Genomic DNA, 18,000 nt, shown 5'->3' on the forward strand with positions numbered 1-18,000 from the left:
TGATTAACTTATAAGCAAATAATAACACTGAAAACCATGACTACTATTTTTTTTATGTTTTAATGTAACATTATTAATGTTAAACCAATCAATAACATGCAGAATAAAAGCTTTTTAAACACTACTTTTACAATTAACCACTTACATATTAAATATGTAATAGCAGACTTATTATTTGAGTAAGCTGTTAACAATTCATAAATTTGATCAGCCCTCTTATGCCCGCTACAGACTGTGCAATCCAATAAGATCATTACAAATAACACTGGATCTAATAAACTTGGGTACAACATGTATGTAGACTGTACGATGATGACACCTATTGAATCGTAGGCTACGACACAAGTTAGTGTAGAAGAATAAAACATCATCAGCATGTGTAAGTGGTGAACAAACAGAGCAAGATAAATCACACTTCGGCAATTGTGTTTTTTATGTGTGCTGAAAAAGAGGAGGAAGCGAAAGAGGAGAATATGGACATGATCATGGCTAGGGGAAAGAGGACAACTTGGCATGACAATTCTGCAAACGGAGCTTGAGGAAAGTAGTTTTAAGTTTTAGCTGCATTTAGGAGCCACGATTGAAATCATACACACACATATATATATATATATACAAGGCCTAAATATTTATATAAAATCTGTGTTGGCGAGCATATGAAACAGTGTCAATTGCCAGTTGGCCTGTAACATTTTTATGAATTCTAACAATGCAATGTTGTGCTGCATTGTAACAAAAGCTTAAACCTTGTATTCAAGTGTAAGAAGAAGCCAAAGAGAATTCAATTCATTACTCGCGTGCTGTGTGGAAGGTTTAAACATCCGAAGCACGCATGTCTCAGACAGCACACGAATACTGAATTGAGCTCTCTTTCTCGTCTTCTTGCGCTTGAACGGACAAATACACACATAATTATGTTAAAAAATAAATGTCCGACTCGGCAAGTATCCTAGTAAACGTAGTTGGTAATGTCTTGAATGTAAATAGTTGAAACGTATGTACAGTATGTATCAGTATATTGGATCCATACATTCGCTCTTGAAGTTAAAGCACTCTAAATCTGCTGCTGTCTGTGTTTTTAATGTTTAAAATTACTCCCTGCTCTTGACTGAATTTCTTTTGTTACTTTAATAAAGATTAATATATGTTTAATTTATACAGTCAATATGTAGTGTTATTTTACATTTGATTAGCCTACTTTATTCAATTTTCTGTATCTAAAAATGTAGATGTTCAATGGTATCTAAAATTTTTGAGTCAAAACTACCTGTTTTTGCAAAAACAGTTTCATGGCTGGTTAAAAATATTTATGGCTGGTACATTTTCTGCAGTAACCAGCCATTGGCAGGTGTGGCAAAAAGTTAGTTTAGGCCCTGTATGTATTACAGTTCTTTGCTATGCGTAGGGACGATGGTGGTGTGAAGGTCACCTGTGGTAGTACAACGGAAGCCTTGGCATGGAGGAGTGGGTTTCTGGCAGGAGTATCGTGATGGAGCAGTGCAGGATTCCTCCTCTCTGCCATGATAATGACACGGCTCTCCTCCAAACTCAGACGGCTGGATAAGTGTGGCATAGCGATACTGAACATAAAGAAAAATAAAAACATTGATCAGTGAACATAAACAGAAGCTTAACTGCACCTGCTTGACACACAATAATGATCCTCATAGGTTCTTGCTGAAGCTCAAATGTGCTGCGTAACACGAGAATGAACCTCATTGGTTCTTGCTGAAGCTCAATGTGCTGTGTAACACGAGAATGAACCTCATTGGTTCTTGCTGAAGCTCAAATGTGCTGCGTAACATGAGAATGAACCTCATTGGTTCTTGCTGAAGCTCAAACGTGCTGCGTAACACAATAATGATCCTCATTGGTTCTTGCTGAAGTTAAAACGTGATGCGTAACATGAGAATGAACCTCATTGGTTCTTGCTGAAGCTCAAACGTGATGCATAACACGAGAATGAACCTCATTGGTTCTTGCTGAAGCTCAAATGTGATGCGTAACACAAGAATGATCCTCATTGGTTCTTGCTGAAGCTCAAACGTGATGCGTAACATGAGAATGAACCTCATTGGTTCTTTCTGAAGCTCAAACTTGATGCGTAACACGAGAATGAATCTCACTGGTTCTTGCTGAAGCTCAAACGTGATGCGTAACACAAGAATGAACCTCATTGGTTCTTGCTGAAGCTCAAACGTGATGCGTAACATGAGAATGAACCTCATTGGTTCTTTCTGAAGCTGAAACTTGATGCGTAACATGAGAATGATCCTCATTGGTTCTTGCTGAAGCTCAAACGTTCTGCGTAACACAAGAATGAACCTCATTGGTTCTTTCTGAAGCTCAAATGCGATGCGTAACACGAGAATGAACCTCATTGGTTCTTGCTGAAGTTCAAACGTGATGCGTAACACGAGAATGATCTTCATTGGTTCTTGCTGAAGCTCAAACGTGATGCGTAACACGAGAATGATCCTCATTGGTTCTTGCTGAAGCTCAAACGTGCTGCGTAACACGAGATTGAACCTCATTGGTTCTTGCTGAAGCTCAAACGTGCTGCGTAACACGAGAATGAACCACATTGAATCTTGCTGAAGCTCAAACGTGCTGCGTAACACGAGAATAAACCTCATTGGTTCTTGCTGAAGCTCAAACGTGTTGCGTAACACGAGAATGAACCTCATTGGTTCTTGCTGAAGCTCAAACGTGCTGCATAACACGAGAATGATCCTCATTGGTTCTTGCTGAAGCTCAAACATGCTGCGTAACAAGAGAATGATCCTCATTGGTTCTTGCTGAAGCTCAAACTTGATGCGTAACACGAGAATGATCCTCATTGGTTCTTGCTGAAATTCAAACGTGATGCGTAACACAAGAATGATCCTCATTGGTTCTTGCTGAAGCTCAAACGTGATGCGTAACACAAGAATGAACCTAATTGGTTCTTTCTGAAGCTCAAACTTGATGCGTAACACGAGAATGAACCTCATTGGTTCTTGCTGAAGCTCAAACGTGCTGCGTAACACGAGAATGAACCTCATTGGTTCTTTCTGAAGCTCAAACGTGCTGCGTAACACGAGAATGAACCTCATTGGTTCTTGCTGAAGCTCAAACGTGATGCGTAACACAAGAATGAACCTCATTGGTTCTTTCTGAAGCTCAAACTTGATGCGTAACACGAGAATGAACCTCATTGGTTCTTGCTGAAGCTCAAACGTGATGCGTAACACAAGAATGAACCTCATTGGTTCTTTCTGAAGCTCAAACTTGATGCGTAACACGAGAATGAACCTCATTGGTTCTTGCTGAAGTTCAAACGTGATGCGTAACACGAGAATGAACCTCATTGGTTCTTTCTGAAGTTCAAACTTGATGCGTAACACGAGAATGAACCTCATTGGTTCTTGCTGAAGCTCAAACGTGATGCGTAACACGAGAATGAACCTCATTGGTTCTTTCTGAAGCTCAAACGTGATGCGTAACACGAGAATGAACCTCATTGGTTCTTTCTGAAGCTCAAACTTGATGCGTAACACGAGAATGAACCTCATTGGTTCTTTCTGAAGCTTAAACGTGCTGCGTAACACAATAATGAATCTCATTGGTTCTTTCTGAAGCTCAAACGTGCTGCGTAACACGAGAATGAACCTCATTGGTTCTTGCTGAAGCTCAAACGTGATGCGTAGAAGGAGAATGAACCTCATTGGTTCTTGCTGAAGCTCAAACGTGCTGCGTAACACGAGAATGATCCTCATTGGTTCTTGCTGAAGCTCAAACGTGATGCGTAGAAGGAGAATGAACCTCACTGGTTCTTGCTGAAGCTCAAACGTGCTGCGTAACACGAGAATGATCCTCATTGGTTCTTGCTGAAGCTCAAACGTGATGCGTAACACAAGAATGAACCTCATTGGTTCTTTCTGAAGCTCAAACGTGATGCGTAACACGAGAATGAACCTCATTGGTTCTTGCTGAAGCTCAAACTTGATGCGTAACACGAGAATTAACCTCATTGGTTCTTGCTGAAGCTCAAACTTGATGCGTAACACAAAAATGAACCTCATTGGTTCTTTCTGAAGCTCAAACTTGATGCGTAACACGAGAATTAACCTCATTGGTTCTTGCTGAAGCTCAAACTTGATGCGTAACACAAAAATGAACCTCATTGGTTCTTTCTGAAGCTCAAACGTGATGCGTAACACAAGAATGAACCTCATTGGTTCTTTCTGAAGCTCAAACGTGCTGCGTAACACAAAAATGAACCTCATTGGTTCTTGCTGAAACTCAAACGTGCAGAAAATAATATAAATAGAAAATATTTATAACAAATATTATATTCCTCTGCACACTCCAAAAGTGTTAAGGCCTCATTATACTTCTGCGTCGAACTCACACCGTAGCCTCTACGCTGTAGGCAACGCGTTGGTTTTCATTTATACTTCTGCGTTGTTGTCCGCGTTGACGCACATGCAGAGGGAGCGTGTGAAACCCGAGGGAGCGGTCCTAGCAGACCAATCACAGCGCTTGCGTCCGCGTAGAGTTGACGCGTTGTTAAATTTTTGGAGAGGTGCACGTCAGGGTACGCCGAAGGGTACGCGCGCTACACACAGCCTACGACGTAGCTACGGCATGAGTTCACGCAGAAGTATAAATAGGCCTTTAGTGTAGTTTTTGGTGATACATAAATTAATAAACATACAGTATAAAGGACCAGACAGACAACCAGACAATATTCAGAACACAATGCTCACCCTCTTCTTATAGCAGGGGTCACAGCGCATCCATGGAGACCATTCAGACAGTGAACAGTCCACTGGGGCTTTGGGCGGCTGTACAGCGTCTCCTGAACTACAAAGCACTACAGCACTGTTGGAAGCAGATTCATGTTTTTATTTTATTTTATTTAATAAACCATCAAGCTCTTTATGAAAGTAATATGATAATTTTTGGTAGCACTTTACAATAAGGTTCATTAGTTTCATTAGCATTTATTAATCTTAGTTAATATTAATTTCATCATTTACTAATACATTATTAAAATCAAAGGTTGTATTTGTTAACATTAGTTAATACACTGTGAACTAACATGAACAAACAATGAACAGCTAACATTAACAAAGATTAATAAAAACTGTAATAAATGTAACAAATGTATTGCTCATGGTTAGTTCATGTTAGTTAATACTTTAACTAATGTTAACCAATGAACCTTATTGTAAAGTGTTACCGATCATTTTTATTGTCATATGTATGATAATGTGTGATAAAATGTATGAGAGAAAGAGGGGTTCACTGTTTTTTCCCCCAAAATTATTGGTATTTTTGTATATTTTATTTTATAATAACAGATTGATAATGTTCCTGTCTACAGTCCACTGAACACCACAGTCACAAAACTAAATGGTCAACAATTCTCTGAATAGTGCACACTGACCAAAATAATTACATCATCCTTCAAACTGAAGCATTTACTTAGAACAGTGGAAACCAAGCAAATACACTGTACATTCATGCTCATAAAGTAAAATGTTCCTACGTACCATATAATGCCCAGAAAAAGTATTGTTTCGCTGTAAGCTGAATTAGCTCTTAGAAATCTTTGCATTGTAATGCCAAGTAAACCTAGATAATAGTAGACTGGATAACACACTAACAGACCTTAAACCCTCAAACCTACCCAGCAGCCCCTCCCCTAATCTGTGACAACATTCATACACGTCCACTTTAATACACAACAGACAGTGCTGCAGTTAAATCGTGCACCTCTATAATATTAAATTACTTGTATTAGAGAGCATTTCATTTTTCATACTAGCAATGTTTTGCAATAAAACTATACATTTATTTTGAGCCATCAAATAACATTAACTTTTTAAAAATATAACATCTAATGTATTTTAATGTGTTTTCCTTTTATGGGTAGAACAAATCAAAAACCTTCAAGCATTCAGGCTTTTCCAGGATGTGTTATTTGAAGTCTTGATTTCTCGTAAATGAGTCCAATCAAAGCGAACAGACCGAATCAATAGAAAATTGTTTGTTTTGGGGCATTCAATGTAACCATTGGACTCTCTGTTAAACATTAATGATCTTATTTACATTTACTGACTTGAGTAATTACTTTCTTTTACATTATTTTCTTTTCTTTGTTTTTCAGACTTTTTCCCTTATTTTTTCAATTTACATGCTTTTCTAGAAGTATGATTGTTTTCAAGCTTTTAGCAGTTATTTTCTAATATGCAACTTAATGCACTGCTTACCCTTATGAAAAAAAAGTATACTTCAAGTTCATTTTATGAAGTATACTTAAGTAATGTTCAAGTATATTTTAAGTATACTTTATGTAGTAAGTAGCCTATACGAATGTCAATATGTACAAGTAGTAAACTTGTAAGTGAGTGTACTATTTTAATACTGCTTGGGACTAAATTTGCCCACTTTTAGTATATAAAAGTATACATTTAGTGTACTATAAGTGTAAGAGTAGTAAACTACTTAGTTTACTATTTTAATAAGTAGTACAAATTTTAGTTTATGAAAGTACACACTAAAGTGTACTCTCAATGTTTAGTAGTTTATACTAAGTTTTCTTTAAGTGAACATAGCCTAACATTATACTTATAGTTTACTATTTATATATTATTTTTGCACTTGCTGTATACTACTATGTTCAAATGTAGATATTTTTTTATAGGCCTACTTGAAAAATACCTTTAACTGTACTTTAATTTAAAAAACATTTGATTAGCTTCATGCATCCTTTTTTTAATCAACACTTGAATGTCGGTAAGTTTCATAAAGAAAGGCAACACTTTCAACAAAAAAAGTTGAGAAAATCTCATTTTTGTCAAAGACTTCTCCTTGATCAGATTCAGAAACGTGATCGAAACACAGATGGAGTAGATCGAGTCCAACACCCCCAAAGCTTCACGGTCGTTTTCTCTTCATGGTTACGCTTCATTTCATTGTGGAAACAATAAGAAGTTTTGATTTACAAGCTGTTTAATGTTTGATGATCACGTTATTTTACATTTGTGTGAGCAATCTTCTTCAAAAACAGTTGTTTCAGCTTCTTCAGCTTCATGTTTTGATCCGGAGATTCTGTACTAGAAGATGTCATAGCGCCCCCTACCGTATAACAGTGAAAACATGGATAGCTGGAAAACTCAGTCAATGGTGGGGAAAGAGTAAAGTAGAATTAAAGTAAATTCCTATGTGCACTACCAGTGGACTAGCTTATACAAAAATTCAGATACACAGAATTAGAAACATCTGTTTTATATGTATTCTAATCAATATTTTCAAACAATGTAAGTTTCATAAGACAGTGTATGAAAAACTATGTAAAAAAAAAAAAGTATATTTAAAGGGACTGTGTGTAGGAATTTCTCCCATCTAGTGGTGAAATAGTATTTTGCATTCAAACGAATAATGCTCTCCAGCGCCTCACTTTTTCAAATGCGCATTGCATCTACGGTAACCGTTATGTACCAAAAAGTAGTGATGGGCATTCCGGCTCTTTTTCGTGAGCCGGCTCGTTTGACTCACAAACGGCTCTTTAAAAAATATATGTTTTAACTCGCTGAAAGTCCACCACACAACTGTGCAACGTGAATATTCACATTTTTAATTGTCCATAACAACCCAAAAACTTGTCTGCTTGCCTTGCACATCTAATTAATGGGCAAAGTTATGACTGACTATTTTTCTTACCTTCTTTTTTCTTTTTTATGTGGATGTTATTGAGCTTGTAGAAGTTTAGCTCTTGTGTTCTTCTGAACATCTTGCGCTGCAATTGCCCGATGTCATTTCTGAGTCATATCAGACCATAATCTGTCTCTCTTTTAAATGCCTATTCCACGAGTGGTAGGCTACGACTGGCTGTTTTAAAATATAACTAATATCGAAACAAAATAACAAAATAACCCAGGCAGTCTGGGTTAACCCAGAGACGTTTAGGCCTCCTCCAATAGTACTGACAGCTGGGCTAATAGTTTGCTGGTTTGCTTAGTGGCAAACTTTTTTCATTTGATTGGTTCAACCGCCACCCGCCCGAATTTAATTAAAATTTTATTTTTTGTCACGTCATCCGCCTGATCCGCGGTTTATCCGCATCTCTAGTGTGTGTTTGTGAGTTAGCTCGGCCCTCCCTCATGCAGTTTAATTGGTTGACATCGCGTGTATGATTGACAGGAACAGAATGTGAGGCTGATCAGACAGTCGAAACAAATGTGTGTGTGCCTTTAGGCCTATATAATTATGTTTTTGTTGGTTTTTGAATTAGTCAATTATTTTAAATACAATTAAAATCATTCATTATTTCATTATTAGCCTACATAATGATTTAATTTCTATAGGCTATATTTTTAAAAATAGAGTCGGCTCTTCAGATATGCGAGCCGGCTCCCGTCGTTCACCTACAAGAGCCGGCTCTTAGATCCGGCTCATTCGCGAACGACCCATCACTACCAAAAAGCTATGACAGGATGTCTTATAATAGCACTTCGAGTTTTTCTTAGGGTGAACAGGTTTGTTATTTAAAACAAACTGAAACTTGAAACAACGAAAAAAAGAATGCTACAGTATGAATTACTGACTGTGAAAAACATTAACTATGGTAATTAGTAGTAATGCCTTCTTTACTCGTTATATTTTTTGAAGTACGTGCATTGTTAGATATCATCATCATCATCAGAGCCTTCTCTAACGTTACTTTACTCAATAGCTGCTATTCATTAAAGAACCTGTTTAACTTTTAACTATAAATGTTCTACTATCTATATAATAAAGTACGCAACCAAGCAATGAAAAAAAAAGCTTGTAATTAAGACCGTAACATTGACTTCGGCTACCTGTCAAGAAGAAAGCAGGAAACTTCAGCGTCTCTTTTAAAAGCTTTCTCCTGCATTAGCTATCCCGACATTAACCCTTGTTTTTGTAATCTCCGGTCACGTTTCCTTTTACGGTCTATTTTGGACTTTTTCGACGACGAGGACTCCTTATCCTGTGACTCATATGTATGTATGAATGAACGGTGTATAAATAACCGTGCAGTGCATCCTTTTAAACTTTCCGCAGCAGTGACAAGTGCCTCTCTCTGCTCTGCTCCTCCGCTTCTGCTGGCTTCAGTCACGTGACGCTGGCTCTGAACGAAAACGCGTTGGCCTAGTACTTTTTGTCCCTCTCTGCTATTATATTTTTTCAAGATGGCGGAACTACATGGAAGCCTCCGTGGACCTACCTGTCCCATGTATATAAAGATAATAAATTCTTCGTTTACGAGGATTAGTCTGATCATTGGCATAGGTATTTGTACACCATTGAGGGCATATTTATTAATAAAAATATTGATTTTAGATAATAAAATACCTAAAAAGCTACACATAGTCCCTTTAATAGGCTACTCGATCAAAAGATTGAGTACAAGTACAGGCCAAATATACTTGGACTTTTCTCTCAGTATAAGTCAAGTACACTTAAGTGTAATTTTAGGTATATTTCTGAGAAGTACATAAAGAATATTTTTGAGAAGTATATAATGGCGCTTTTCCACTGCATGGTACGGCTCGGTTCGGCACGGAACGGTTCGACTCGGCGCGGAACGGTTCGGCTCGCTTCGCTTTTCCACTGCGTGGTACGACCCAACTTGGTACGGCACGGTTCGGTTCGCTTCAGCTCGGTTGCTTTTTCACTGCATTTAGTACCGCTTCAAAGTGGGTGGGACTGATCGTTATAGTTGCCGTCTCTACTGCCATGACATCATCATATTAAATGCGAATTTTTCATTCCGTGTTTCCCCATCCACTCCTTGGCAACCAACGAGAGGAACGTCTGCACCTCGTCCACTGACCACGATTCAGCCATTTCTTTTTTTGAAGTTTATACTTTTTTTTTTTTTTTTTTAAAGCAAATACTTTTAAAACAGGCGCTACAGCGCTGGCTGTTGTCTACTAGCTATTTAAATCTAGCGGGTTTAGTGTCTCATGTCGTAAATACAATGACGCTGGTAGTGATGATTCTGTCTGACCAATCAGTGATCTGCAGTGTTTTCACGTCACATTTTAGTATCGGTACGGTACGCTTGGAACCTCAACAGAGGTGGTACCATTTAAAGCGTGCCGAAGCGAGCCGTACCGTACCGTACCATGCAGTGGAAATGCGCCAAAAGTGAGCCGTACCGAACCGAGCCGTACCGTACCATGCAGTGGAAAAGCGCCAAAGCGTGCCGTACCGAACCGAGCCGTACCGTACCATGCAGTGGAAAAGCGCCATAAAATGTAGACTGAAAGTATACTTTCTTATTTTTAGTTTAAAAATATACTAATAGAATTGAATAAACTTCTTTTTCGTAAGGGTAATCTCTATTTACGAATGTATTGAGAGTTTTTTTTTTTATATAGTTTTAATACATGCCTAAAAACACACACAGAACAAAAACAACAACAACTACATAACAATGACAGACAAACTGGCTGAAGTTGTACAGTATGTCCACAACCAGTGCTGGGGAAAGTTACTTTTAAAAGCAAGAAATGCATTACAATATTGTATATGTAATTGTTAATTGGGTTTAACAAGAGTTTAACAAAAATGCAAAAACAACAACAACAACAACAACAACAACCAGGAAACACAGAGAGCATCGAGAACATACACATGGGGAACACCAAACATTGACTAACAAAGCACAAGAGAAACACAAGGGCTATATATATACACAGGGGCAAACAAGCATAACAAGATAACAAATTAACAAGACACACTTGGGTAGACTAATCAACAGAGGAAAACTACACAGGACTACAACAGGGCACACAGGACAGGAAGTAACAAAAGTCCAACCAAGACTTAGGGAATATGACAGTTACATTTCAGCAATAAAAACAAAAAACAAAACACAAATGTGACATTTATCTAGTCATTTTTGCTTAGTTTGGTTGAATTGGATCACTGAAGATCAGCAGCAAAGACAGTGGTTAATAAACATAGGCCTACATAATGACCAAACATATAATCATGAGTGAGTGCGACCTGGGGCCTGTTTCAGAAAGGAGGTTAACTCTAAATATGTTAACCCTGAAATGAGGGAAACTCTGGGATTTCTGTTTCAGAATGGGAGGTATGTCAAACCTGAGAAAGCAGAGTAAGTCAAGCCCGTTTCTGAAAGAGAGGTAACTTATACTCAGAGTCAGTTACCATGTTAACTTACTCTGTGAACCTAACCTGGTCTGGAGCAGGTTCTCTTCGGTAAACCCAGAGTTTCTTTCGGTCTCCTCCCCTTTTTAAAAGAGGAAGTGCATTTCTTCAGTACATTTTTATTAATAACAGTAATCTTTTATTAATAAATAAAATATTGCTATTTTTACTGCTGTTTTTTTTCAATTTTTTTTTCTATATATAACTTCTTAACTTGCAACTGAAAATACAGTAGTAGATTAGAGTTACATAATGTAGTTCTAAACAAATTCTACAGAATTAAACTGTGGCAATTACTGAAAATCACTGAACTGTTCATCTGTGCAACAGAAGTTGATGGACTGTCCTCCTGCTGTTCTTCCACACTCTGGGGGCGGGGGGCGGGGGGCGGGGGGTGGGGATAAGAATACCTGTTCATACTTAGATTTAAACTTACATTCTATAGGCTACTCCACATAAAAATGTGAAACAATCTGAATGTGTAGATTGTTTGATGTGTAGACACATAATATTAGCATTACCTCTGTAGGCCTCTCTGTGGCAGCAGAAACTCTTTATCCCCATCGTCCTGTGAAGATGAGCATTTGGTCGAGTACACTTTATAGCACTATTTGTCATCATTTCTGGTGTATTGAGTAGGCGACTTACGACTGTCTGGGGTTCTGTTGGGACAGGAGGCTCCAAAAGACAAATATTACCATCAAAATCTGTTGGGACCAACAAAAAACCCAACCCAAAGTAAAATAAATGGAAATATCAAAAATAGCCTTTATAAAAAATAACACATGTAAACCTCTTACATTTTATGAAGGTCCTTGGATCTTCGGGAGTGACTGGCTCTGATGAAGTCCCTCCAGGAATTCGCTCAGCCAAAAATGCTGCTGCACTGCTAGACACTGTATGCTATTTAGTTATTTAATATGTCAAACGTAAAGTCAGGTAGCCCATGGTATGCTCAAGCCTTACCTGATTGAATTATGTTTTTATATTTAATTTTCAGCTGCTGCCATGTTCTTTTAATGCCTGCAGGATTGCACCTACATGAACATTAAAATTAGGTTGAATAACGTACTGTTCTTCCAGTTTCACCTCTGATATTGTAACAGTTGGGTAAGTTACTCTAAAATAGTTATTAATTACTAACTACAAATGACATCTTCAACAGTGTAATTAGATTAATGTAATAATGACTATCTTTAGAAAGTATTGGTCTACTTATTACTAATTACTATATCCCATATCAACATCAACCACTTGAACAATACAAGGAGAGACAAGAAACTGCACTTTTAATGCTTTCTAATAAACAATATACAATTGCATGAACTATTCTTGAATTTACCAAAGTGTGTAGAGGGAGAAGGTTACATTAAAAATATACCTTTTAAAAAATGTATGTTAAATATACAGAATTGTTCTATAGTCTAATGCAATTACATCAGATTTTACTTTAAATTACAGAAGAATTAAGAGTAATCCCTTTAATTAAATTACAGTATTTAGATTACTTGGTAATTAATTACACCCATCACTGTATAACAGTAATTAAAATGTAAACTTACGTATTGACTCAAGCAACTATTTTCTCCCTAGCTAACTCTCTGTCCTTCGCTGCTGGAGCCGATATTTAAAATAATAATAATAATGTTCGTACTCTCCATGTGCTTGCAGAAGCTCATCCAGTTCTGCTGAGAAATATGAAGAAGTCAGTCAACTCAGAGTTGATTGAACTAACTCATTTCAGCTGTTCTGTAACCGAAAACTCAGAGTTTCCCATCTCAGGGTAAGTCAACTCAGAGTTCAAGTTTTAACTCAGAGTTGTTTGAACCTCCTTTCTGAAACAGGCCACTGGATAGAGCAAAAAAACAGAGACAATATTAATACCATTTATTTACCTGCACAAGGCAATACAGTAAGTCAGTAGCAAGGACAGTTAGCAACCACTGCAGGCTCACAACTAACAAGAGTTAAAGCTACACCTAACACATAGCCATCAGCCACTGCTCTCAGTTGCGAGTGCCACTTTCCTGTACACTATTGGAGAAAAGTACTGTCTGTCGTGCCATTTGCAAAGTATTCCTGGCACTTGAGAGTTTTTGTGCTATTTCCAAGCCACTTAAGACCCCAGGTTGTAAAAGATGGAGAAACTTATCAAACCGGCAAAACCAGTTTTTCCTTTTGGACTAGAAGGTCCAAGTTGGCAGGAAATTAACAACTTCTTTAAGAAAGCCAAAATAAATGGTATACCGTATAATGTGTACAAGCAGTGTCAAAAGGCTCAGGAGGCGACTCTGGAGGTCACTGAACGTGGCATGGAGGAAGAACTTCCTGGCTGACGATTGGTTGGTTACGGAGTTTTGTTGCTTCCCGAAAGAGCAGAATTCCACAGATATCAGTCAGTTTGGTACCTTATCACTCCTCAATGTAGAGGGTAATATCCTTTTGGGGATTTTAGCTGAAAGGCTGACCACTTTCATGTTTGACAACAAGTATACAGACACATCAGTTCAAAAAAGGGGAGTCCGGGGGGTTCCTGGTTGTCTTGAGCATACCAGCATAATTTCTAAGATTATTGAAGATGCAAAGAGGAACCAGAGTGACCTGACAGTCCTGTGGCTTGATCTGACCAACACCTATGGAACAATACCCCGTAAGTTAGAGGAATTAACACTGAAGTCCTATCATGTCCTATCATGGAAGAGCACTGGATCAAGTTATTGCTGTATTCCATGCATGACACCTACTCCATCAAACCTCATACTAGTGGGGTGGCAGAAAGCCCCAATTGCACGCTCTGTAGAAGGCCAGCTAACCTTGAGCATGTTCTTTCCTCATGCAGAACAAGTATGGTAGATGGGAAATTTCGGTGTAACTATATATATAGTTTTGGGACGCCTGTCATTACATGCATATGAACTTTAATGACATCCCATTCTTAATCCGTAGGGTTTAATATGGAGTACCTTTGCAGCTACAGTATAATAGCTTCAACTCTTCTGGGAAGGCTTTCCACTAGGATTAGGAGTGTTTTTATGTGAATTTTGACCATTCTACAAGAAGCGCATTTGTGAGGTCAGGCACTGACGTTGGACGAGAAGGCCTGGCTCGCAGTCTCCGCTCTAATTCATCCCAAAGCTGTTCTGTCGGGCTGAGGTCAGGACTCTGTGCAGGCCAGTCAAGTTCCTCCACTCCAAACTTGCTCATCCATGTCTTTATGGACCTTGCTTTGTGCACTGGTGCGCAGTCATGTTGGAACAGGAACTTCCTCAAACTGTTCCCACAAAGTTGGGAGCATGAAATTGTCCAACATGTCTTGACATGCTGAAGCATGAAGAGTGACTCAGACTCGTCCATCGGATTGCCAGACAGAGAAGTGTGATTGGTCACTCCAGAGAACATGTCTCCACTGCTCTAGAGTCCAGTGGCGGCGTGCTTTATGCCACTGCATCTCACACTTTACTTTGCTTCCTGCAACCTGGCTTCACACCTGCTGCTGACCTTCTACCGCTCGTCCATCGAGAGCCTACTGACGAACTGTATCGCAGTATGGTACAGCAGCTGCACCGTGGCAGAAAGGGAGAGGCTTCAGAGAGTAGTCAAGGCAGCACAGAAGATCATCGGCTGCCCTCTCCCCTCCTTGATGGACACTTACACCTCCCACTGCCCTAGCAGAGCGAAAAACGTCATCAAGGACAGCTCCCACCCTGGCTTTGATCTGTTTAACCAGTTGCCCTCAGGGAGACGCTACAGCTGCATTAGAACAAGGACCAACAGATTTAAGAACAGTTGTTTTCCCAAAAGCCGTAACCACTTTGAACTCGCACATGCACTGACTTCACAGTCTAACCCCCAACCCCCCAACATTCTTCTATTCACTTACTGTGCAATATTTAATATTTAATACTTTTGATAATATTGATAATATTTACCTCTCCTTTTGCACTACTTATTTAATTCTATGTTGTTATATATCTTCTTTTGTTTCGTTTTCCTTTCATGCTGGCACTGGAAAAGGATTTGCTTTTAATCTCATTGTACATGTGTATAGTGACAATAAAAGGCATTTCAATTCAATTTCAATTCAAATGAGATTGCAGCATTCGCAATATCACAAGAAACAAAAGACTATCGCAACGTTCGTTTCATGCTGAATTTTAATTTTTAATCCAGAGATAAAAATAGAAATAAAAAGCAGAACTATTGCCAGCTGAAAAAAATAATGACATCCAAAAATTTCAGGATGTTTAGAAAACTCACAAAGTGAAACAATTGCACTCCTTTTTCTCAGACAGAGAGTGAATTTTAATGAGCATGTGCTGAATGAGTTATACACAGTCTGTTGAATCTTACACTGTATGTTAGTGTAAGAATCAACCTTAAACTTAATACAAAATCTAAAATAATGACATCAACAATGTTAAGTGGAGTGATTTATGAAAACATACAATTATATTTTGCCCAATGAAAAAGTAAAATCATGTGGACTGTAAATATAAAAAAATGTGATGTAAACAAATCTAACCAATGACACCAACATATTTGCTTTATTTCAGTTGATTTGCTGTTAGTCTTCAGGATTTATCATTGAATCAAGCTTAATGATAATTAGCTACATATAGTCATGTTTTTTATTAAATCAAATGGAATTTATATCAATCTATAAATCCCATGATTACTCCTTTTTCTTACTTGACAAAATAAGGCAAACTAAAAATGCACCAGTACAGAGTAGGACAAAACTTAAAATGGCACTTTCTTACATTTTTATCATCAAAAAGAAAAGGACTACAGTACAACAAAAAATATATTTTTTTGTAATAAAGTAGACAGATATCCAGATAGTAACTGTCTTTGAATCGGTTTATCTGCAACACTTCTTGATTCAATGACACTTGAAGCCATTTAACAAGGACCTTCGACTCCGACAGATTCACAGAGGAAAATGCAGAATGGAATAGTTTGTCAGTAAAACAAACATCAACCCTGAAGAGGTACATATGTATACAGTATAGCTCATGAACCACACTGAACTTTCAACACAGAGTAAATCAAACCTCAAAACAGAAGATTTTTTTTTTAAATTCAACAAATATGTTTTGACATTCAAAAACATATAACATTGAAGGTATCATTATACACACTGAAGCTAGAAAATGTTAGATATTTTAATTATTTGAAAATTCTTATTAAAAATGTTCATTTTTAAATAAACATATATCATTGTATAAAATCTAAAAGAAAATGTCTGTCAATTTGCTTTTTTTTAAAAAAAAGAAAAAAGAAAAGAAAAACAATGTAAGAAGCCTCACCACAATGCCAACATACAGTATAATTCCTTCCAAGAAAAAGAAAAGCAGCATTATTTTTACCAATGCTTTTTGTCTTCTTTATATGCAGTTTGCAACTACACAACTTCATAGGTGATAAAATCACCTCAGTCAAGAAATCAAAACTTGAATGTATCTCTGTGCATTACAAATATCAGTTGAAATGAATCTCCAAGTGCAGTTAAACTTTGATCTTACTGGTCCATTTTCCCATATTGTGACAGCTTAGTAATATTTTACAAAAAATATTTCATTTTAAATTCATTTTAATAGACAGTGGCTACTTGTAGACGGTAAAGGTGCACTTTATTTATTAAAATAGATTTGACTTTCTCTGTTATCAGTCATCAGAGTTTGTGAAATGTCCCACAGAGCTTAACACAGTTATTTTACGTCCCATCTGCATCACTGTGATTTTTGGATTCTCACAGTGCTCTTCTCTTTGTTCAGGGTGACTCTTCCTAAGGATGAACATGCAAATACAGGTTTAGTCAACAAAGAAATAAAGTTAAAGTGATAAAGTTTATAGACACGAGAGACCAAAAAAACTTTGCGTTTACAAACGAGGGATGTAATTTAAAAAAAAAAGTAAAGCCCCTTTGAGGAACTGGCACACCAAAGTGTGTTTTTCTAACAGTATTATAAAAATGAGAGACAGCTGTAGTTTAAACCTTTATTGTGGTAACCCTTCTACCTGAGTCTAAAACTGACAGAAGGAAGGTCTACTGCTGTAACACACTTGTTTGGATCCAAGATCTGCAAAAATTGTGGTTAACATTACTAAACAGGGTAAATTAGCGCCGATGGGAATGGAAAGTTCTGCGCGTGATCTACTGCACATTCAAGAACACAGATGCAGCCGGATCATTTCCATAATGACCAACTCAATCTACCAAGAGCAGCGCAAATTAGCATCTGGTTTAAAGGCCCGTTCACACCAAGAACGATAATTATGAAGAGAACTATGTTATCGTCCACACCAGCGGAAAATCTCGTTCTGTTTATTATAAGCGTGGCTTGTCTGTTACTTTAAATGCTCAAGCTCATTACAGCAGGATGGATTCTGATTGGCTGTCAATCTTTTTATAATTCATCAGCTGGATAAAATCATTCTGAAAGTGATTCCAATGATATTGTTTCTCTATGCCATTATCGTTATAGCTGTGGTGTGAACTCTGCTATTCTTTAATTTTGAGAACGACTTTTAGAACTATATCTTTATCGGGAGAAAATTGACAAGCCCATACCTTAGTAAATTGCATGATTAATTTAAATGCTCTCCTCCCATAAATTTTGCGTCTGAAAGGGAAACTCCTACAAATGCATATGCAATAAGGTCAGCTGCAAAAATAACCCTGTCCACGCCTTTTTCAGCACTAATTTTTAAGACCATAAGACAAAAAAAAGACCTTAAAACTAGATGAATCACAGGAGCATCACAATAAAGAGTTAGCAGATATTAAGCAGACGGTCTACT

The 18,000-nt window shown here is 37.6% G+C and overlaps 2 protein-coding genes across 4 annotated transcripts in view; both read right to left on the reverse strand.

Moving 5' to 3' along the window:
• Positions 1–5,693, reverse strand: part of c8b (complement component 8, beta polypeptide) — a 32,400-nt gene extending 26,707 nt beyond the window's left edge. Inside the window, exons 1-3 of the mRNA XM_084119129.1 lie at positions 5,541–5,693; positions 4,752–4,866; positions 1,430–1,580 (exon numbers count right to left, since the gene is read on the reverse strand). Coding sequence (XP_083975255.1) covers positions 1,430–1,580; positions 4,752–4,866; positions 5,541–5,605 — 331 coding nt within the window. The 5' untranslated portion in view covers positions 5,606–5,693. The remainder of the gene's footprint in view (positions 1–1,429; positions 1,581–4,751; positions 4,867–5,540) is intronic.
• Positions 5,694–15,470: 9,777 nt separating this feature from the next.
• dab1b (DAB adaptor protein 1b) overlaps positions 15,471–18,000 on the reverse strand; it is a 50,726-nt gene continuing 48,196 nt past the window's right edge. For all 3 annotated transcript variants that reach the window (XM_084121110.1, XM_084121109.1, XM_084121108.1), the window contains one exon: positions 15,471–16,984. The gene's annotated coding sequence lies outside the window, so the exon portion shown is untranslated. The remainder of the gene's footprint in view (positions 16,985–18,000) is intronic.

Source organism: Abramis brama (genome assembly GCF_963993115.1).
Source record: "Abramis brama genome assembly, chromosome: 7".
NCBI classification, from domain to species: domain Eukaryota; kingdom Metazoa; phylum Chordata; class Actinopteri; order Cypriniformes; family Leuciscidae; genus Abramis; species Abramis brama.